This window comes from Pseudophryne corroboree, chromosome 3 (assembly GCF_028390025.1).
Source record: "Pseudophryne corroboree isolate aPseCor3 chromosome 3, aPseCor3.hap2, whole genome shotgun sequence".
Lineage (NCBI taxonomy): Eukaryota > Metazoa > Chordata > Amphibia > Anura > Myobatrachidae > Pseudophryne > Pseudophryne corroboree.
In genome coordinates, this window is record NC_086446.1 from 149981450 (window position 1) to 150005070 (window position 23621).

At 46.2% G+C, this 23621-nt stretch overlaps 1 protein-coding gene across 1 annotated transcript in view; it reads right to left on the reverse strand.

Annotated features, from left to right (window-relative positions):
• Positions 1 to 316: 316 nt before the first annotated feature.
• The window catches only part of OSBP (oxysterol binding protein), a 153297-nt gene continuing 129992 nt past the window's right edge, over positions 317 to 23621 (reverse strand). The window contains exons 7-14 of the mRNA XM_063958490.1: positions 10718 to 10849; positions 9840 to 10085; positions 8678 to 8798; positions 8474 to 8577; positions 2535 to 2630; positions 2294 to 2463; positions 1958 to 2178; positions 317 to 1299 (exon numbers count right to left, since the gene is read on the reverse strand). Coding sequence (XP_063814560.1) covers positions 1157 to 1299; positions 1958 to 2178; positions 2294 to 2463; positions 2535 to 2630; positions 8474 to 8577; positions 8678 to 8798; positions 9840 to 10085; positions 10718 to 10849 — 1233 coding nt within the window. The 3' untranslated portion in view covers positions 317 to 1156. The remainder of the gene's footprint in view (positions 1300 to 1957; positions 2179 to 2293; positions 2464 to 2534; positions 2631 to 8473; positions 8578 to 8677; positions 8799 to 9839; positions 10086 to 10717; positions 10850 to 23621) is intronic.

Genomic DNA, 23621 nt, shown 5'->3' on the forward strand with positions numbered 1-23621 from the left:
TCCAACTAAGGTGCTTAAATGCAGCTGCTGCCGGACACATTCTTACTAACCATCCAAGCACTCTCTGTTCAGATATTTTCGAGGAATCTCTGATTAGTTTCAAGGTGTAAAACACACAGACACAAAACAAAACAAAAATAATAGTGACGAAACTGCACAGACAGAAAAGAAAGATAGCACATTATAGTAACGAAACAGTCGCGTCTTTGTAAATCAGTAGTTAGCAACTGTATGTTCTGCTTAGAAATGAGCACAATATTTGTCTGTAACACAACCGAACACAAAATAAATCCAAGAAGGCACACTGAAACTTGAGAAGTGTCATCTGATCTTTATTTAATTTAGTATTTGCACAGAAACAGAGTAAAAGCGAGAGAAAAAAGGTGAAAGACGCACAGTGAGAGGTAGAGTGATGGGAGAGAAATGAAAAATATACATATATATATATATTTATATATACGGGGCAGTACTGACAGAGCAAACCCTCAATTGTACACCCAAAAATTATACCAGAGGTCTGACAAAATTGAACCCTCCCTCCCGGTACTTCCTCTTCCCCTATCCTACAAACAAAAAAAGGGGGGGGGGGGGGGGAGAAAGAAACAAACAGAACAAACAGGAAAAATGTATTCACACAACAAACCCAAAAATCAAAGAGATGAACTCAAAACATAAGGCAGACGGCACCCCCACCCACCCTAGTGCTCAAGGTGGGGGCTGTGAGATGGTTCGGAGACCTGGTGAGAGTGTTCTAAAGGACCAATGCTCTGCAGACTGACAAACAGCCAAATAAAGAAACGTGTTCTGCATACCAGCGCCCGCTGAAACCACTCTCTTACTGGTCGCTGTATGTGTACAGGGGCTTATGCCACCTCTGTAATGTATAAGCGCCTTTTTGAGCAAAGCATATCAGTAATGGCATAAGCACTGCTGCTTACGTTACAGACCCTGCAAGGACCCAATCGATTACACAACAAAAACAGAGCACCATCTTATTAGATCACTGGGAAAGATCTGCAGAGCACTGCTCTGTCCAGGGTGGGGGAAGAACTAGGGTCAGTAAGGCATCGCCGAAGGTAAAGGACAGGGGACAGAGAAAGTATGGGGTGGAAGAGGACAAAGAGGGGACTGAGATGTTGCCACACCCCCTTCTTCCTCAAAAAATATCAGGACAGGACCCCCAGTCCTGCTGCTCCTTAGCTTCCCAGTAAGTGCCACGGTAAAGGTGCGTGATTTCTTTGCTCACAGAATCCATCTTACGCTCGAACCACAAAGGTTTGTATGAATCCACCGGAGAATCTATGGGTAAGAGGCACAAAGGTCAGAAATGAAGAGAACAATGACAAATTCAAGAGAAACATTTGCGTAGTTGAGGTCTGGAACTAAAATGAATCGCTGAAGCCACAGGTGGACAAAATAATGTAGTAATCCAGAGCCAGAAGGATCTTTTAAAAGCTGATTTTACAATCACTGACCTGAATCAAAAACCCCCTTATAAGTCAGATGCCAGCAGTAATTGAGGCGCATCGACTGCAGGCTAATGGAATAGGTCATGTCCTGACTTAAGCAATTTATAAGTCTCTGACGACTATTACAGGCATTTCAATAGTAATTTTAAAGCAATGTGCTATTAATCTTTACAGTAAATATACAACTCAAAGTTCAAACACAGCAACGATACCCTCTCTAAAACAGAGGCTCTCAAACGCAGTCCTCAAGGCACCTCAACGGTCCAGGTTTTAGGTATACCCATGCTTGGCCACAGGTGACTTAATTAGCACCTCAGTGAATTTGATTTAACCATTTGTGCTGAGCCATGGATATACCTAAAACATGGACCCCATTGGGGGTGCCTTGAGCACCGCGTTTGAGAACCTCTGCTCTAAAGGCTCGGTCAGGTAGGGTTTCAGGGATAACCTCTTCATCTACTTGTGTGGCCCTCCTCATTCCCGCTTACCATCTTCCCCTGCTCTCTCTCGCTCGGCTTCTCTCCTCCGCCTTGCAATCCTCTGCTTTTCTTCGAGTCTCTGTTTCTCATTGTTCGCTTCATCCCAGCTGCCATTTTCCATCAACCTCTGGTCAGGCCGCATGCGGCTGTCTGTAGGGGCAACCCCCTCCTCAGGAGCGTTCAGCGTCAGTGCCAGATCAGAGAAGTAATACATGTACTCTGCATTTTTCCTGCAAGTTAAACATGAAAACAAAGCATAAAAAAGACCCCCAAACAGATGTAATGATGCAGATGAAGAAAACACAGAATAAAGATCTAAGAAGGAATTCTAGATAAAAGACATACGGCAGGGGGTTTCTCCTCCACAGCAGAGTCTTGCTCTCTGGGGCCCTATCTCCACCGTTCTCAAAGCCAATACCAGACGGGGGCAAAGGAGCACACTCCATCCGCTCATCCCATGTCCCCATCAAAGTGTAGTGTAAGCGGCCACTTGCATCTATCACCTCACCAGTCACCTACAAAACGAGGACTGTTAACCAAGACCCATGTGCAACCATTAAGATGCAGAAGACTGTCGCAGACTCACCTTGCGGGCGACGTCCCGAGAGAAGTAGCTGTAAGGGGCAAACTTCAGTTTACACTTATCTCCGGTCTTGTGGTTGAGGATTTCTATCTCTCCTGACTGACAAGAGAGGAGCACAGACATTAATTGTACAGTATAAATGCAATGTGATCCCCCAAAGATAGGGTGCAAAGTTACAGACGTTTCCATTTACACTTATCCCTTTGTGCCATATGGCGCAAAACACCCATGGAGCACCTGGGTCTGGGACTCAGGGTCGACAACAAAAAGGTCGACGCACCTTAGGTCGGCGCCAATTGGTCGACACACCTTAGGTCGACATGTACAAAAGGTCGACATGTACAAAAGGTCGACAGGAACAAGGTCGACATGGAAAAAGGTCGACATGGGTTTTTTATGTTTTTTTGGTGTCGTTTTCTTCGTAGAGTGACCGGGAACCCCAATTAGTGCACCGCTTCACTCGCCATGCTTCGGGCATGGTGCCTTCGCTCCGCTACCGCTTCGCTCGGCACAGATTACCGTTCCAATCGTAGTCCACGTGGATAGTTAAGTATGAAAAGGTTCCAAAAAAGAAAAAAAATCGCGAAAAACTCATGTCGACCTTTTTCCATGTCGACCTTTTGTCCATGTCCTTGTCGACCTTGTTCCTGTCGACCTTTTGTCCATGGCGACCTTTTGTCCATGGCGACCTAAGGTGTGTCGACCTTTTTGCTGTCGACCTGGAGTCCAGATACCGGAGCACCTCCCGTGCTATGTACTTTTTTCTTCATTTTGCTACTTTTACCTCTTATAGACAAGAAAAGAGATTACTCTGCGCCAAGAGACACTAAATAAAACCACAGTGTGCAGTCTGTAATGTGTAGTAATTGACTCTGCAAGACTTCTTGAGGAAGTCTCCAGTTGCCTAGGAGACGAAACGCGTTGATGCCCACTCCACGTTGGTTTTCTGTTTGGTTCAACCTACCCATCGAGCCTATTCACGGTTCCTTATAGTCTCAGCACACCTCTACACGCTGCATGCCGGGCGCTCCAGCCGGCAACTACCCGCTGACATCACCGCTTACGGCTTCTTGCAGGTGTTTACAGCCGGCGGTCTCCCGCAACATCTACCGTCTACGGCTTTCTACCGTCATCAAAGCCGGCGGGCACCCGCTGATCACCGCTCACGGCTGCCTATAGTTGCCTCAATTACATCCAGGATTCCACCTGCTTATATCGGGTATATGCCATTGTCCTCCGCTGTGAGGTCTATTACCCGCGACGTGGAAATAACCCTAGAGGCTTCCTGATAAATTAAACAACCAGTGTGTGCTTTGCCTTTTGAACGCTAATTCCATACCATACTGATTACCTGCATATGTGCATCATTCTACAAAACGGACCCTGCATTTAATTACTCCAGGAACCAGCACATGGGTAATTATACACTGCAATTTCTGTAAACTATTTATCAAGAGACTGCGTTATTACATTGCGGGACTTTTTCACTCAATTTGACACTGGGACGCCAGTGTTAAGTAATATAATTCCAACCAAACAGAGCCAACAAGTTAGTTTTAAATATATTGTATACTATTTATATTGCTTTCATAGAGAACAGCCAATTGTTACAAAGTATATGTTATTTGTGTGTCCAATTTTGTTATTTTTAACAGATCAAATATAAAAGTGGTTACATATATCTGAAGTCTTACTGAGTCAATTACTACACATGACAGACTGCACACTGTGGTTTTATTTAGTGTCTCTTGGCGCAGAGTAATCTCTTTTCTTGTCTATTAGTTTTAATCACAAGCAACCTAGCAAGTTGCTTCTACTCAGCTGCCAATTAACACTCTTCATTTAAGTTGACAATTTTATACTATTAGCGCCGGATATTAACAAGTCTGACATTTGTCTAGATTTGTTTTTTTATAATCGGTTTGTACTTTTACCTCTTATAGCAAATAGTGTAATAGGAAGTCAGATTTAGTTTTTTGCAGCAAAGGAATTGGTATAAAGTTGCAGAATCAACAGAATGATGCATGGCTTTGGGGCATTTGTATAGGACCTGTATTTTATGTTTAACCTGGACTGTATACCTTTTCATCAACTTTGATACTTTCCCCACAATTTTGCATCTAAAACTGGACACACACCTCAGTGATCCAGCCCCCAGAGACGATGTGTTGTATCAATATATCAAATCAACAACGCAATATACAAAGTGTCATCCATTGCATTGTCCAATCTGATGTGCAGCAGATGGGAAGATGCGACCACACAATTTATCAAATTATAAAATAGGTGGAATTGTGGGGCAAACACTATACACTGGTAATTACGATCCATCATGGATAACAAGATTGCCTAATATTTCACATAGTGTGTACCCAGCTTTCGTTCGCTTAGACTCTGTGTACCAGGTTATTAAGATTAGTGCTTTGAAGTGGCTAAGTAACAAAGTTAATAAGAAGAGCTATTGGTACAATTAGAGGACAGTACACATCTGTAATGAACTCCATCTAAACAAATCCTTTACATTAAAGAGTCGCTGGAATTTACAGACACTGCAGGAAAGAGCCTGATCGGACCTTCCAGCCCGAGATAAGTGATATTACGGACTATTGCTTACATTTATGCACTCCACACGAGTGACTTCTCAGTTTTGGGTAGAATTGGCCTTTAAATGTAAATTTGCTATTTACTTAAAAAAAATAAAAAATAAAACATTTCATAGTTATTGTTTCAACTATAAAAATACAAAAAATACAAAAATGATATCAAGAGTAGGATTGTGTGTGTCCTGATGACGGGGTCTCGCACCCCGAAAAGTTAATTAAATTACACCAGACTTTTTTCACTACTCTTGACCGACTCCTGAGTGCCACCGTCAATTTGTCCCATTGTACATACAGGCCACTGGGCCTGGGAGGAGGGCACCGGAGCACATATCTATCTCTAATATTATATATATATATATATATATATATATATATATATATATATATATATATATATACACACACACATACATACATACATACATACTTGAACTGTGACCTGGCACTCCTCAATTACAACAGCTTGCTCTGATGTCGTCCTTAGGTGCTAGACCCCTTTATGTGAATTGGGAAGAAGGTGGCACTCTGGAGTCCTCGATATGCAGTTATTCGACATTTTTTGGGTAATGACCCCTGAAAATCCAAAACATGTCGAATACAGAGCTATCTGATTATTTTATGTTGCAGAAGTGCAATGGAATTGCTTACATTTATATTTGTTTGTGACCAACAATCTGTCACAGTTAATAATGGAATATATATATATATATATATATATATATATATATATAATTAAAATAGTAAAAGCCATAGATAATAATTTTAATTATACAAATTTAAAGACATCTCATTAATGTTTAATGTTCCAAAGTCATAATTTTCTTCTAGACTATTGCCGATACTGTATTTTCCTGAAATATTCAATACATAATTTCTCTGTGGGTTCTAAAAGATATATTTGTACTATTTGTTGAATCTCTAGAACAGCGGTAGCCAACCTGTGGCTCTTGAGCCGCATGTGGCTCTTTTATTCAAATGTGGCTCCTAACACTCTAAATCATGTGACCACAACAGATAAAGAAACCGCTGCACTCCAGCCAGACACTACAGGGACTGAAAACTGAAGGAGTCAGATACTAGAGGTGAGACATCCACAAGCAAACAGAGGACACATTAGGGACTACTGCAATGGCATGAGTTGATGGGGGGGCTGTAGTGATACATGAGGGTGTGCTAGAGTGACACATGGCAGAGCTGGCTGGAGAGACGCAGGAGGGTGCTGGAAGTAGTGACACATGGGAGAGCTGACTGGAGTGACACAGCAGGGTCTTGGCAGTAGTGACACACGGGGGAGCTGGCTGGAGTGACACGGGGGAGCTGGCTGGAGTGACATAGGAGGGTGCTAGCAGGAGTGACACATGGGAGAGCTGACTGGAGTGACATAGGAGGGTGCTAGCAGTAGTGACACATGGGGGAGCTGGCTGGAGTGACACGGGGGAGCTGGCTGGAGTGACACGGGGGAGATGGCTGGAGTGACATAGGAGGGTGCTGGCTGGAGTGACATAGGAGGGTGCTAGCAGGAGTGACACATGGGGCAGCTGGCTGGAGTGACAGGAAGGTGTTGGCTGGAGTGACACAAGGGGGAGCTGAAGTTTATTATGTGAATCTGGCTTTTTCAATTATTTTATGTGAAAATGGCTTTTTCAATGGATCTGGCTTTAAAAAATGTATTTTATGGCGTTCTGGCTTTTTCAATGTATTTTATACCAGGGGTGTGGTCTAGCAGGCACAAGGCCACATTCCATTTTTGCATGCGCGCCATCCGCTCGATGTTGGCTCTTTGACATACCTAACAAGGTTTTTTGGCTCTTTGTCACTGACTGGTTGGCCACCCCTGCTCTAGAAGAACTATAGTTTGATTCGCCCTTAGGAATCAAGGGACTGAAATAGGGATCGAAGAACAAAGCATCATAGTGAGACAGTTGGGATTTATCCCTGATAACAGTCACCACAAGTGTCTTCTTGTTAACGACTGCAATGGCTGTTTATAATGTTCATGAAAATAAAATAATAAAGGCTTTACAATACAGATACTGTATACACTAGTTGTAAGCAGTAGGAACTGGGAATAGCTCTACAACACCATGTAAAACCAGGGGTGAACTTCGTAGGGATGTTCCTGTTGCCCAGAAAATACTCCAGATTATGAATTGCTAGGGCCGCCTGTGACTCTGTCCACAGCTCCGCCCACTTACATGTGAAATCCGTGTGGCATTCCCTGTCTTCTCATTGGGAAAGCTGTCAAAAGTATCAGCTATATATACACACCATTTAACGATGTGCATCCTCATCCATTCCTTCCTTACACTGCTCTACAGTTAGAGAAACTGTATATTACAAATCAGCGGACAACATTTAGTGTATTTGCGTGTGAAATAGTATATGGGTGTGGCGGAGTGTATGACATTAGGTGGTGTGAGCAGTAGTATATGGCTGAGTTGGTATGTGGCGTGCAGCATTTGTGGAATGTATTTAGGCATAGCATGACATTTTTAGTACGTGGAATTAGCATGTGGTGGTGCTAGTGGGGTTATTGTATGTACAAGTAGTATATTGTAGTAATGGTAATAGATACCACCTACCAGCCCAATTTGTGGCAAGTTAGTATGTATTTCCCTAGCCACATGCAGTGCAGGCAAGCATACCCTAGTGCATGAAGCAACTCAGGGGTCATTTTGTAGGAGGGGAGGGTGATTGGGGTCGAGTTCTAACCACACCCACTGGCGTCTTGCAATTTTGTATGCCCGCAAAAATAAAAAATCCCTTCAGTAACACCCCCTTACCCACCCCCCCAAAAATACAAAGAACAATAATACTCCATCATTCATAAAATGACAAGTAAACCTTTGACAAAGACCCCTATTCAGTATGGGAGGGGGCAATGAAAGGGAGATTGTAACAAGATTGCCCCCTCTCATGCCTATTACCACTGATGAGTGTGGTAATAATAGGGAAAAGTAGGCTACAAATAAGCAGCAAAAGTGGAGGACTTTATATATAATAGGGGGGCAGATGTATTAAGTCTGGAGAAGTGATAAGTGGAAGATGACAATACACCAGCCAATCATCACAGGTTTGAAAAATTACAGTTAGGAGCGGACTGGCTGGTGTTTTATAACCTTCCACTTATCACTTCTTTATCACTTCTCCAGGCTTAATACATCTGCCCCACAGTGTAAAGTTTTCCTTGGAAGCACATACAGTACATGGAAACCACCCTTTAATACTATGGCATCTGCCCCTGGAAATGGTGATTAAGCTTTACTGTAGGAAAGGAGCAGGGCCGGCGGCTTCAGTATGAGCAAGATAAGATTCCAACATCAGAGACGACTGTCTCACCTGGTCAACCCATAATTTTCCTACAATGATGTTGTGAACGGTTGTGGTCACTTTCTTCCATGTGTAATGGTTTCCAGAGTTCTGATATATACAGTGTATGGTACCTAGGAGGAGACAGAACCAGAATCACAGTCACTGATTTACAAAGAGAATTATAACCCCCAAACTGCCCCTCCACGTCTCCAGTACAATATGGATCCTCACCGAGGGGCATGATGGACAGATATTTCCCCCTGAACTTGCTAGTGATCTTAATCTCCTGCCGCAAGGTCCAACCATTTCGGGATTCAGCATGGTGGGCTGCTGCAGGGGGGTGATGGCTGACCTGGGTGTAAAACAGTCAGAATAAGGATTACTATTTTCCCACAAAATGGTTATTAGACACTAAGCCCACAAGCCATGCTGTGCCCATAATCCCGTAACGCAACAAATGCACAAGCCCATGACATAAAATAAATGCATGGCCGATCTGCTGGGCCTGTGCCTATTTTTGCTTTCAGTTATTTTCCAGATTGGGTACGGAATACAGATAAGCTTATTTCAGGCAACGTACTTGCAGACAGAAAAATTCAGGCATCTGTTAAAATTCTAATTAAAGCATTTTAATGCCGTTGGCAAAGTAACTGTAAACATGCCAATTTAACAGCTTGTTCAATGTTATAGTGCCAACAGCGTTAAAATGCTGTAATTAGCATTATTAACAATTTCAACGCACTGGTGCTGGGATTCAGCTGCCGACAAGTACAGCATCTGCAATGGGCTTGTTGACATACTGATGGCACCCTGTTTTTCCTACCAGCACATCACTTCACCCCCGCCCCCTTAGTAAGACCCAGTGACCCCTAAAGAATTTGTCAGCTTCTACAGTATCCATATACAGAGGTGGGAATCAGTGCGAAGAGAAGAGGAGAGGTGACAAGAGCCAGCCTATGGTATGTGATGAGATCTAGAGGTCACAGAATGTCTGGTTCTTGTTTTATGACCAACTACTTCTTTTCAACATTATAGTATTCCCATTACATGCATATTTTGTGAAAAGAATACATACGGATGGATGACAATGCAGTCAAGCAATCCATAGTTATCCATAGTTATCCATAATTTGGCTACACCTAACGAATGCTGGCTGACTCGATGTCACCAGTTTCTAAAATTTAATAGGCTGCATTTTTATCACTACTGGAGCAACCTACAAAAATAAAAAAAGTCTCCATATATGATCACACAAGGCACTGCTGCCGCAGCTCTCGTGTGATAGGCACTTATGCTGTAGGCAAAGACGGGTGGGTAGTAAGGGGATTCAGAACGCAGTGACAATCAGTCTTATGACACGAGGCTACGCTAGGAAGAAAACTGCATTACTGACCTGCTCACACAGCGAGCGATAACCACAATCCTCCATTCGATCCAGCTCAAAGGTCTCTCCCAGCAGCGGGTTGAAGGGTTTGCTGGCCCGGAAGACTGTGGTGGAGTATGAAGATACTGTAAAAGCAGCCACTAGACACAGTTGTTCAAGAGCGCTCTCGCATTGAGCCCCCCGGTCCAGCAGGGTGTAGTATTCCAGGTCCTCGGTCAGACGCTGAAGCATTGAGAGCGGCTCGTTGAAGTTCACCTAACAGTAGTGAGTTTTTGGGAAATAGAAATGATGGCGGGAAAGAAAAGGAAGATGAGAAATACGGTGAAAATCAGGCGTGTCCAAACTGCGGCCCTCCACCTGTTGTGAAACTACACATCCCAGCATGCCCTGACACAGCTATAGCATTCTCTGACAGCAAAACGGTGTCAGGGCATGCTGGGATATGTAGTTTCACAACAGCTGGAGGGCCGCAGTTTGGACATGCCTGGTGTAAATAATAACTAATGAAGAAACATACTAGCCAATGTCAGCTTAATCCACAACTAGCTTGGAAATATCCATAACTCCTCATGTTTTTGTTTGCCTAACTCTATTACAACATGCATGCTGACCACAAAAAACACAAAACTACACTACAGTGAAGAGAAAAGAAAAAAAAAAAAAAGAGAACTGGAACAAGCTAGGTTATTCTGTGCCAATAAAAATCTAGGCCTTTCTAAAACCAATATGTGAGGCACATCATTCAATGGCATTACCCAGAAGCCTATCCCTCCTTTTGGAGTAACTTCCTTTCATACTTAATCAGTCCGTCATCTGCACCAACTTAAAATGTTATGTTTGTGTCCACTTTGATTTAGTGCTTACTACAGATCTCTTTCTACACTTACAGGCATTGGGATCTTGCTCAACTCTTTCCCAATGCAATTCTTCATAACACTCCAAAGGTTAAGGCTGTAGTTGGGTTTATATGGGATCCTTGTGCGTCTCTCTTTCCTTGTGTCCTCTGAATGTGGGCGCACCTAAAGTTAAGAAAATCATTGTTATTTAAACAGGAAATTAGGGTGAAGGGAGTAAAAAAGATCAACATTAAATGAAACAAACAAAAAGTTAAGAGTGTGACGAGTGGGGAACATGCTGTGTGAGGCCTGTATAGCGCACTACTCTATTTTCAAATATGTAACTCGGAAGCAGGGTTGGAAAAAAAAAAAGGATTTTGGTACTTACCGATCAATCCATTTCTCTGAATCCTCTAGGGGAAACTGGAGTCCTATACAGTAGGGGTGTGAAGCATTGAACCGGAGGTGTGGCACAATCTAAAATTAGCATTGTCTGCACAGCCGGCTCCTCCCCCTTCACATCCCTCCTCCCTCAGTTTGAAAAATTTGACTGAGAGAATAGGACATGACACTATAGCACATGGCGAGGAACCGAACCGTACAACATACCAAACAGCGGCCAAGAACTCTTAACCGAAGAAGTAACGCTGTTTGTACGAACTGTTTAAAACAAGAACTTTGAACACAGCAGGTTGACAGCACCGAGGCGGGCGTCCAGTGTCCCCTAGAGGATTCAGAGAAATGGATTTATCGGTAAGTACCAAAATCCTCTTTTCTCTTTCATCCACTAGGGGACACTGGAGTCCTATACATTATGGGACGTCCCAAAGTTTTCCCCCAGGGAGGGAGTGCTGTCGGTGGCCTGCAAAACTAAACGTCCGAACTTAGATTCTCCGGACGCAAAAGTATCAAACTTGTAAAATTTCGCAAACGTGTGGGCTGAAGACCACATAGCCGCTCTGCAAAGTTGAGTAGTGGAAGCACCCCTGGCAGCCGCCCACGAGGCACCCACTGATCGGGTAGTATGAGCACCCATCTGAACCGGAACCTGTTTGCCACAGGAAATATAAGCTTGCCGAATGGCAAGTCTAATCCATCTAGACAAAGACTGCTTAGATGCCGGCCAACCCTTCTTTGGCCCATCATAAAGAACAAACAAATGGTCCGACTTTCTGAAAGACGACGTAACCTGTACGTATACCCGTAAAGCTTGGACAACATCCAATGACACGTCCTCATCTGTGAGACCCTGGAAAGATGGGACCACTATTGGCTGGTTTACATGAAAACCCGAAACCACCTTCGGAAGGAAGTCTGCTCTTGTACGGAGTTCCGCCCTATCCTCATGAAAAACTAAGAAAGGACTCTTACAGGATAAGGCTCCCAACTCAGAAACCCGCCTAGCCGAAGCCAAGGCAAGTAATAACGTGACCTTCCAAGAGAGATATTTCAGGTCTGTTCTTGTCAACGGCTCAAAAGTCGGTGACTTCAAATATTCTAACACCAAATTTAAGTCCCATGGTGCTGTGGGAGGACGAAAAGGGGGTTGAATCCACAGAACCCCCTGTAAAAAGGTTTGAATTTCTGGCAAGGATGCTAACCGCTGTTGAAAAAGGATGGAGAGAGCCGAAATCTGAACCTTCAAAGAGCCCAGTCTGAGCCCTCCCTCTAGACCGGCCTGAAGGAAAAGTAGAAGTCGAGATAAATGGAAGTTCGTTGAATTCCATCCCCGCTCCTGACACCAAGCCATGTACTGTCTCCAAATCCTGTAGTAGTGCCTGGCTGTGACCGGCTTCCTAGCGGCAATCATTGTAGGAATGGCCGTTCGTGGAAACCCTCTGTTTCTTAAGATCCGGGTTTCAATAGCCACGCCGTCAAACGCAGCCTGTTCAGGTCGGGGTGTAGGAACGGTCCCTGAGATAGCAGGTCCTCTCTCTGAGGTAACCTCCAAGGATCTTCCGCAAGTAACCCCCGCAGGTCGGAGTACCAACTCCTGCTGGGCCAATCTGGTGCGATTAGAATGGCCCACACTCGTTCCCGTTTTACCCTTTTTAGAACCCTGGGTATGAGTGGGAATGGGGGAAATATGTAAACCCTTCTGTAACACCAAGGAAGTGTTAATGCCTCCACTCCTTCTGCTGCTGGATCTCAAGTCCTTGACACATATCTGGGCAGCTGATGGTTTTGTCGAGATGCCATTAGGTCCACCTGTGGCAGACCCCATCTTCTCACAATCATGTTGAAAATCCGTGGATGAAAGCACCACTCTCCCGGATGCATGTCCTGGCGACTGAGGTAATCTGCTTCCCAGTTCTCCACACCTGGAATGAACACTGCCGAGAGAATGATGTCTCGTCTTTCTGCCCACAACAAGATCTTTGTGGCTTCCTTTAACGCCATCCTGCTCTTTGTTCCTCCTTGACGGTTTATGTAAGCCGTCGTCGTGATCTTGTCTGACTGAATCCTGATGTGTTGTTTTATGACTAGGTCTTCTGCTAAGAGAAGTGCATTGTAAACTGCTCTTAGTTCGAGGATATTTATGGGTAGTTTGCTCTCCTGTAGCATCCACCGTCCTTGAAACTGATGGTCCTCTAGGACGGCTCCCCAACCTCTGAGACTGGCGTCCGTCGTAAGGATCCTCCAATCCCAAATGCCGCATTTCTTGCCGGCTGCCAGGTTCTTGTGTAACGACCACCATATGAAGGAGACCCGTACTTGAAGTCGGATTCTCAGATGGAGAAGCCAGTGCGAGCCTGCTCCCTGAGCAATGAGGTTTATTTGGAATGGTCGGGAATGAAGTCTGCCGTACTGGAGAGCTTCGAATGACGCCACCATCTTCCCGAGAAGTCGCACACAGAGGTGCAGAGAAACGGTTTGCGTCCTCAGTACCTGAGCCACTAATCTCTGTAGGTCCTGAACCTTGTTCTCCGGTAGGAACACACGTAATAGGACCGTGTCCAAGATGAGACCGAGGAATTGAATCCGTTGAGTCGGTATGAGGTTGGACTTTTTGGAAATTGACAATCCATCCATGTTGAATTAGATATTGATGGGATGTCTGAACATCCTTGAGCAGTCGATTCTGAGATGGAGCCTTGATCAGTAAATCGTCCAGATAAGGTATAATCGTGACCCCCAACAGTCTCAGTCCTGCAACCATGATCGCCATGATCTTTGTGAAAATTCTTGGGGCTGATGCTAGACCGAACGGCAAGGCCCGGAATTGGTAGTGATCCGCCACCAGTGCGAACCTTAAGTAAGCCTGGTGAGGAGTCCAGATTGGAATATGCAGATATGCATCCTTTATGTCCATGGATACCATGAACTCACCCTGTTCTAAGCCTGCAATGACTGATTGGATTGATTCCATCTTGAATTTGTAGACTCTTAAAAACTGTTTGAAAACTTTTAAATTGAGTATTGGTCTGACCGTCCCGTCTGGCAAAAAGATTGGAATAGAACCCCGTTCCTCTCTGAGAAGCGTGAACCGGAAAAATGACCTCTGCTTGTAGCAATTTGAGAATTGCTGCCCGTAGTGCCCCTGCTTTTTGAGGGCACCGAGGCAATCCTGTTGTAAAAAACTGACTGTGAGGCCTCTGTTGAAATTCCAGCTTGTATCCCTGAGAGATTAAGTTGTTCACCCAAAGTTCTGGTGAGGTTTTGGCCCAGATGTCCTGAAAACCTTCCAATCGGCCGCCCACCAAGGGGGACCCCAGGTGAGCTGGGAGGCCGTCATGCCACGGTCTTGTCAGCAGGTTTATCCTGCTTTCTGGTTGCTGCCTGCGAGCGGCCTCTACCTCTGCCCCCGCGTGCTTGTGTACCGAAACCCCTACCTCGGGCTCGAAAGGACAGTGATCTAAATGAAGTAAACGCTGGTCCCGAATAACCTCTCCTAGTTTGTGAAGCGGTACTCGTATAAGGAGTAGGCAGAAAAGTGGACTTCCCCGCTGTAGCCTGCGAAATCCACTTGTCCAACTCTGGTCCGAACAGCATTTCACCCCCAAAGGGGATGGATTCTACTGCCTTCTTGGTGTCAGTCTCTCCTTGCCATTCTCTGAGCCATAAAATCCTTCTAGCCGATATGGCTGATGCAGACATGCGCGATGCTATTCTGCTAATATCCTTAGAAGCTTGACACAAGTATGAAGCAGATTCTCGAATGTGTTCCGCCAGTTGGGTAATCTCTTCTAAGCTATTTTCCTCCTCAATAGCTTGTACAATACGGTCGGACCATGCACCCATGGCCTTGTTGACCCAAGCACAGATGATCGCAGGTCTCTGCGCTGCACCTGCTGCTACAAAGATTGATTTTAATGCAGTGTCAACTTTACGGTCTGACGCATCCTTTAAAGTAGTTACGTTAGGAATTGGCAAGATTGTCTTCTTTGACAACCTTCCTAGGGAAGCATCCACTACCGGCGGAGACTCCAACTTATCCATTACACCCTTAGGTAGGGGGTAAGTTACCTGAAACCGTTTCGAAATTGAAAACGTTTGTCAGGTTGTTTCCAAGCCTCCTCCATCTGAGATTGGAGGGATTTAGGAATGGGGAACACTGCTGAACGCGGCTTTTGGGATTCGAACAAATCGAAATCTTCCGGCTCCCGGATTTCCTCTTCCTTAAAGCTGAGGATGTCCTTTACTGCGTCAATTAAGAAGTCCAGACCCGAGATTGTCGAGTCCTCTTCTGGAAAATCGGCGCCTAGGTTAGGTTCAATTAACTCACCTTCTTCCGTATCCAGAAGAAAACCCTCTTCCTCCTCAGATTCTGGTATAATAGGAAGAGTTCTTTTAACAGCTTTGCGCACACTCCTTTCTGCGTGTGCGGGCGGCGTTAACTTGATGAGAAATTCCTCCATCGTCTTTGAGAATCCCGCAGCCCATTCCGATAGCTGCTTGCGCGATTCTGCCATCTCCTTGGAGATTCTATTAGCAAGGTTGTCTTCCCATGCTCTAGCCAGAGCACTGTTCCCGGGTGGAGCGTCCTTGTCAAAGCAGGAGTCGCACACCCAGGAGCTGCCAACCCGCATGCTCTTATGTTACATTTCGTACAAACATAACAGGTCTTTGAGGTCTTGGTTGCCTTAGATATGTTGTTTTTAACACCCTTTACCGGGTTACTACGCAGCGCTTTCACCCTTTAAACTAGTAAGAGAAAGACTGGGAGATGACGGAAGCGAAGGTATTGGATCCGGCTGGAATTACCTGTCCTTTTTTTTATAAAAGGCACAAGCAAAAAAAATAAAATAATAAAAATAATAATTAAAAAAAAAAAAATTTAAAACACCAGCCGACTCGCAACCCTCACACCCCAACTGTAAATCAGCTACGATGTTAGAGTTGGCTTGCTTCCGTGTATTTTCTCCGGGATCTTTGAAACAGAAGTCCCTTGAAAACATAATTTGTAAAGTTGATTACGGTACTTTTCAGGAGATCCTCATATATTGTATATATACATTACACCAGCAGAGGGAGCTGTTACCTAACGAACCCTCTACTATATTAATGCATGCACTATCCAGGCAGTGCAGCAGGGGGAGCTAATTCTTTTATAAAAAACAACCTTCCCCTATGTACACTACTGGGGGAGGTGGAGGACCCATCCCTCACCTCAGCCTGGCGCCAAAACGGAAGAAACATGGCCCCCACTAATGTAAGTTTAAAGAAAGAGAGCCTGCAGCCTGTTAGGAATTTACATTGCGCATACCTTCTATGCGCTGCTTAGTGCGTGCAGTCCTAGTGCCTTAATGACCCTCTCACGCTGGCCGCCGCCGAGTTCTCTATTCGTCGCGCTCCGGACCCGCTGGCCGGCGCGCCGTGACCCTCTCCCGTAGCGGCGCCTGGAGCGTATTGACTAATGTGCTCCGCTCCGCCTGTGGGTCTCTCGCTGTGCAGCGCGGCGCTCTGCCATCCCTCCCTGCTCACAGGGAAGACAGGCAGAGTCCTGCGCCGCACTGAAGCTCCCACACGGCGGCCACCGTCGCTCTGCTGGCTTTATCAAGGGGAGTCTAACCGCAGTAAATTAAAGTTTGAGAGGGGGGAACAAGAAAAAAAAATGTAAAAAAAATGATACTATATGGAAGACCCTAGCCTAAGCTATGCGACCAGTACTCACTATTAGATGCTTTTGGAGGATCTCCTGTGGAGAGATGCAGGTCCCTTCAATAGGGATCTTTGTCTCTCCAATATTAAGCAGCCTTGTCCCCCTTTTGTTAGGTTGACGCAGCCCTTTACAGATTTTTAGTCAGGAGCTCAGTGCTCCACGTGCTGTACCTCCAGCACAATTTTTCAAACTGAGGGAGGAGGGATGTGAAGGGGGAGGAGCCGGCTGTGCAGACAATGCTAATTTTAGATTGTGCCACACCTCCGGTTCAAGGCTTCACACCCCTACTGTATAGGACTCCAGTGTCCCCTAGTGGATGAAAGAGAAAAAAAAAGGATTTTAATACCTACCGGGGAATCTAGTACGATGGGGTATAGAGGGGGTCCAAAGGAGCCAGGTCACTTTAAATTTCTTCAACTGGGTGTGCTGGCTCCTCCCCTCTATGCCCCTTCCCACAGGCAGTTATAGGTAAAAACGTGCCCGAAGGAGAAAGGACATATGAGAGAAGGAACATAACAGAAAAGGTGGTGAGATTTACACACCAGCACACCACTAACATACAACAACTAGCAACAGCTGGTAATAACAACAGCAACAGCTGAACAGGTAACTATAGAACAAGAACCTGCAGAAAAGTCCAAGCACTGAGGTGGTCATTCCGAATTGTTCGCTCGCTAGCAGTTTTTAGCAGCCGTGCAAACGCTAAACCACCACCCTCTGGGGGTGTATTTTAGCTTAGCAGAAGTGCAAACGAAAGGATCGCAGAGCGGCTACAAAAAAAAATTGTGCAGTTTCAGAGTAGTTTCAGACCTACTCAGCACTTGCGATCACTTCAGACCATTCAGTTCCTGCTTTGACGTCACGAACACGCCCTGCGTTCGCCCAGCCACGCCTGCGTTTTTCCTGGCACGCCTGCGTTTTTCCGAACACTCCCTGAAAACAGTCAGTTGACCTCCAGAAACGCCCACTTCATGTCAATCACTCTGCGGCCAGCATTGCGACTGAAAAGCTTCGCTAGACCTTGTGTAAAAATAAGATTTTAAACCTACCAGTAAATCTTTTTTCCTAGTCCGTAGAGGATGCTGGGGACTCCGTAAGGACCATGGGGTATAGATGGGCTCCGCAGGAGACATGGGCACTATAAAGAACTTTTAGTATGGGTGTGCACTGGCTCCTCCCTCTATGCCCCTCCTCCAGACCTCAGTTAGAGAACTGTGCCCAGAGGAGATGGACAATATGAGGAAAGGATTTTGTTAATCTAAGGGCAAGATTCATTCCAGCCCACACCAATCATACCATATAACCTGGAATATACGCAACCAGTTAACAGTATGAACAAAAAACAGTATCAGTCAAAGACCGATTCCAACTGTAACATAACCCTTATGTAAGTAACAACTATATACAAGTCTTGCAGATTTAGTCCGCACTGGGACGGGCGCCCAGCATCCTCTACGGACTAGGAGAAAAGATTTACTGGTAGGTTTAAAATCTTATTTTCTCTTACGTCCTAGAGGATGCTGGGGACTCCCTAAAGACCATGGGGTTTATACCAAAGCTCCCAACCGGGCGGGAGAGTGCGGATGACTCTGCAGCACCGACTGAGCAAACGCAAGGTCCTCATCAGCCAGGGTATCAAGCTTATAGAATTTTGCAAAAGTGATTGAACCCGATCAAGTAGCTGCTCGGCAAAGCTGTAATGCCGAGACACCTCGGGCAGCCGCCCAAGAAGAGCCCACCTTCCTAGTGGAATGGGCCTTTACCGAATTTGGTAACGGCAATCCAGCCGTAGAATGAACCTACTGAATCTAGTTACAGATCCAGCGAGCAATAGTCTGCTTAGATACAGAAGCGCCAACCTTGTTGGCTGCATACAGGACAAACAGAACCTCTGTTTTCCTAACCCTAGACATCCTGGCTACATAAATATTTAAGGCCCTGACTACATCCAGAGACTTGGGGTCCTCCAAGTGCCCCGTAGCCACAGGCACCACAATAGGTTGGTTCATGCGAAAAGACGAAACCACCTTAGGTAGAAATTGAGGACGAGTCCTCCATTCCGCTCTATCCACCTGGAAAATCAGATAGGGGCTCTTGTACGCAGTATGGATGGTGTAATGGTTAGCATTACTGCCTCAGAGCACTGAGGTCATAGGTTCGATTCCCACCATGGCCCTAACTGTGTGGAGTTTGTATATTCTCCCCGTACTTGCGTAGGTTTCCTCCGGGTACTCCGGTTTCCTCCCACAATCCAAAAATATACTGGTAGGTTAATTGGATCCCAACAAAATTAACCCTAGCGTGAATGTGTGTGCGTGTACATGTGATAGGGAATATAGAGTGTAAGCTCCACTGGGGCAGGGACTGATGTGAATGGCCAAATATTCTCTGTAAAGCGCTGCGGAATATTTGTGCGCTATATAAATAACTTGTAATAATAATAATAATAATAATAATAATAACAATAATAATAATTGTGAGACAAAGCCGCCAATTTGGACACCCGCCTTGCAGATGCCAAGGCCAATAACATGACCACTTTCCAAGTGAGAAATTTCAATTCAACAGTTTGAAAAGGCTCAAACCAGTGCGATTTAAGGAACTGTAACACTACGTTAAGGTCCCATGGTGCCACCGGGGGCACAAAAGGAGGCAGGATATGTAGCACTCCCCTTACAAAAGCTTGGACTTCTGGGAGAGAAGCCAATTCCTTCTGGAAGAATATAGACAGGGCCGAAATCTGTACCTTAATGGAGCCGAACTTTAGGGCCATATCCACTCCTATCTGCAGAAAATGGAGAAAACGGCCCAAGTGGAAACATTCCGTAGGAGCATTCCTGGCTTCACACCAAGATACAAACTTTCTCCAGATACGGTGATAATGTTTCACAGTCACTTCCTTCCTAGCCTTTATCAGAGTAGGGATGACTTCTTCCGGAATATCCTTCTCCGCTAGGATTCGGTGTTCAACCGCCATGCCGTCAAGCGTAACCGCGGTAAGTCTTGGAACACGCAGGGCCCCTGCTGCAACAGGTCCTCTCTGAGAGGAAGAGGCCACGGATCTTCTGTGGGCATCCCCTGAAGATCTGAATACCAGGCCCTTCGAGGCCAATCTGGAACAAGGGCCCTCATTCCGAGTCGTTCGCTCGGTATATTTCATCGCATCGCAGTGAAATTCCGCTTAGTACGCATGCGCAATATTCGCACTGCGACTGCGCCAAGTAATTTAACAATGAAGATAGTATTTTTACTCACGGCTTTTTCTTCGCTCCGGCGATCGTAATGTGATTGACAGGAACTGGGTGTTACTGGGTGGAAACACGGCGTTTCAGGGGCGTGTGGTTAAAAACGCTACCGTTTCCGGGAAAAACGCAGGAGTGGCCGGAGAAACGGAGGAGTGTCTGGGCGAACGCTGGGTGTGTTTATGACGTCAAACCAGGAACGACAAGCACTGAACTGATCGCAGATGCCAAGTAAGTCTGAAGCTACTCTGAAACTGCTAAGTAGTTTGTAATCGCAATATTGCGAATACATCGGTCGCAATTTTAAGAAGCTAAGATTCACTCCCAGTAGGCGGCGGCTTAGCGTGTGTAACTCTGCTAAAATCGCCTTGCGAGCGATCAACTCGGAATGAGGGCCAATGAGTATTGTCTGCACTCTTGTTCGTCTTATGATTCTCAATATTTTTGAGATGAGAGGAAGAGGGGGGAACACATAGACCGACTGAAACACCCATGGTGTCACCAGGGCGTCCACCGCTACTGCCTGAGGGTCCCTTGACCTGGCACAATACCTCCAAAGCTTCTCGTTGAGGCGTGATGCCATCATGACTATTTGAGGAAGCTCCCAACGACTTGTTATCTCTGCAAAGACTTCTTGATGAAGTCCCCACTCTCCTGGATGGAGATCGTGTCTGCTGAGAAAGACTGCTTCCCAGTTGTCCACTCCCGGAATGAATATCGCCGACAGAGCGCTTACGTGATTTTCTGCCCACCCCAGAATCCTGGTGGCTTCCGCCATTGCCACTCTGCTCTTTGTACCGCCTTGGCGGTTGACATGAGCCACAGCTGTGACGTTGTCAGATTGAATCAGAACCGGTAGGTCGCGAAGAAGATTCTCCGCTTGTCGTAGTTAACGGCCCTTAATTCCAGTATGTAGATGTGTAGGCAAGCCTCCTGGCTTGACCACCGTCCCTGAAAATTCCTTCCTTGTGTGACTGCTCCCCATCCTCGGAGGCTCGCGTCCGTGGTCACCAGGACCCAGTCCTGAAAGCCGAACCTGCGACCTTCTAGAAGATGAGCACTCTGCAGCCACCACAGGAGAGAGACCCTGGCCCTGGGGGACAGGGTTATCTTCTGATGTATTGGAAGGTGAGACCCGGACCACTTGTCCAGAAGGTCCCACTGAAAAGTCCTCGCCTCAAACCTGCCGAAGGGGATGGCCTCGTAGGTCGCCACCATTTTCTCCAGTACTCGAGTGCATTGATGGACTGACATTTTTTTTTTTAAACAGGTCTCTGACCCTGTTCTGGAGTTCCTGGGCTTTTTCCATTGGGAGAAAAAATAAGAATTTACTCACCGGTAATTCTATTTCTCGTAGTCCGTAGTGGATGCTGGGGACTCCGTAAGGACCATGGGGAATAGACGGCTCCGCAGGAGACTGGGCACATCTAAAGAAAGATTTAGGTCTATCTGGTGTGCACTGGCTCCTCCCCCTATGGCCCTCCTCCAAGCCTCAGTTAGGACACTGTGCCCGGAAGAGCTGACACAATAAGGAAGGATTTTGAATCCAGGGTAAGACTCATACCAGCCACACCAATCACACCGTATAACTCGTGATAGGAACCCCGGTTAACAGTATGATAACAACGGAGCCTCTGAACAGATGGCTCGCAATAACAACCCGATTTGTGTAACAATAACTATTTACAAGTATTGCAGACAATCCGCACTTGGGATGGACGCCCAGCATCCACTACGGACTACGAGAAATAGAATTACCGGTGAGTAAATTCTTATTTTCTCTGACGTCCTAGTGGATGCTAGGGACTCCGTAAGGACCATGGGGATTATACCAAAGCTCCCAAACGGGCGGGAGAGTGCGGATGACTCTGCAACACTGAATGAGAGAACTCCAGGTCCTCCTCAGCCAGGGTATCAAATTTGTAGAATTTTGCAAACGTGTTTGCCCCTGACCAAGTAGCGGCTCGGCAAAGTTGTAAAGCAGAGACCCCTCGGGCAGCCGCCCAAGATGAGCCCACCTTCCTTGTGGAATGGGCTTTTACAGATTTAGGCTGCGGTAGTCCCACCGCCGAATGTGCCAGCTCAATAGTGCTACAAATCCAGCGCGCGATAGTCTGCTTAGAAGCAGGAGCACCCAGTTTGTTGGGTGCATACAGGATAAACAGCGAGTCAGTTTTCCTGACTCCAGCCGTCCTGGAAACATAAATTTTCAGGGCCCTGACTACGTCCAGTAACTTGGAATCCTCCAAGTTCCTAGTAGCCGCAGGCACCACAATAGGCTGGTTCAAGTGAAACGCTGATACCACCTTCAGGAGAAACCGAGGACGAGTCCTCAACTCTGCCCTATCCATATGGAAAATCAGATAAGGGCTTTTACAGGACAAAGCCGCCAATTCTGACACACGCCTGGCCGAAGCCAGGGCCAACAGCATGACCACTTTCCACGTGAGATATTTCAAATCCACAGTCTTAAGTGGTTCAAACCAATGTGATTTCAGGAACTCCAAAACCACATTGAGATCCCAAGATGCCACTGGGGGCACAAAAGGAGGCTGAATACGCAGAACTCCTTTGACAAAAGTCTGAACTTCAGGCAGCGAAGCCAGTTCTTTCTGGAAGAAAATCGACAGGGCCGAAATCTGGACCTTAATGGACCCCAATTTGAGGCCCAACGTCACCCCTGCTTGCAGAAAATGCAGGAATCGACCCAGTTGAAATTCCTCCGTTGGGGCCTTCCTGGCCTCACACCAAGCAACATATTTCCGCCAAATGCGGTGATAATGTTTTGCGGTGACATCCTTCCTGGCTTTGATCAGGGTAGGGATGACTTCCTCCGGAATGCTCTTTTCCTTCAGGATCCGGTGTTCAACCGCCATGCCGTCAAACGTAGCCGCGGTAAGTCTTGGAACAGACAGGGCCCCTGCTGCAGCAGGTCCTGTCTGAGCGGCAGAGGCCAAGGGTCCTCTGAAAGCATCTCTTGAAGTTCCGGGTACCAAGCTCTTCTTGGCCAATCCGGAACCACGAGTATAGTTTTGACTCCTCGCCTTCGTATTATTCTCAGTACCTTGGGAATGAGAGGAAGAGGAGGAAACACATAAACCGACTGGTACACCCACGGTGTTACTAGAGCGTCCACAGCGATCGCCTGAGGGTCCCTTGACCTGGCGCAATATCTTTTTAGCTTTTTGTTGAGGCGGGACGCCATCATGTCCACCTGTGGTCTTTCCCACCGGTTTACCAGCATTTGGAAGACTTCTGGATGAAGTCCCCATTCTCCCGGGTGGAGGTCGTGCCTGCTGAGGAAGTCTGCTTCCCAGTTGTCCACTCCCGGAATGAACAATGCTGTCAGTGCTAACACATGATTTTCGGCCCATCGGAGAATCCTTGTGGCTTCTGCCATTGCCCTCCTGCTTCTTGTGCCGCCCTGTCTGTTTACATGGGCGACCGCCGTGATGTTGTCTGATTGGATCAGTACCGGCTGGTTCTGAAGCAAGGGCCTTGCTTGGCTTAGGGCCTTGTAAATGGCCCTTAGCTCTAGAATATTTATGTGAAGCGAAATCTCCTGATTTGACCACAGTCCTTGGAAATTTCTTCCCTGTGTGACTGCGCC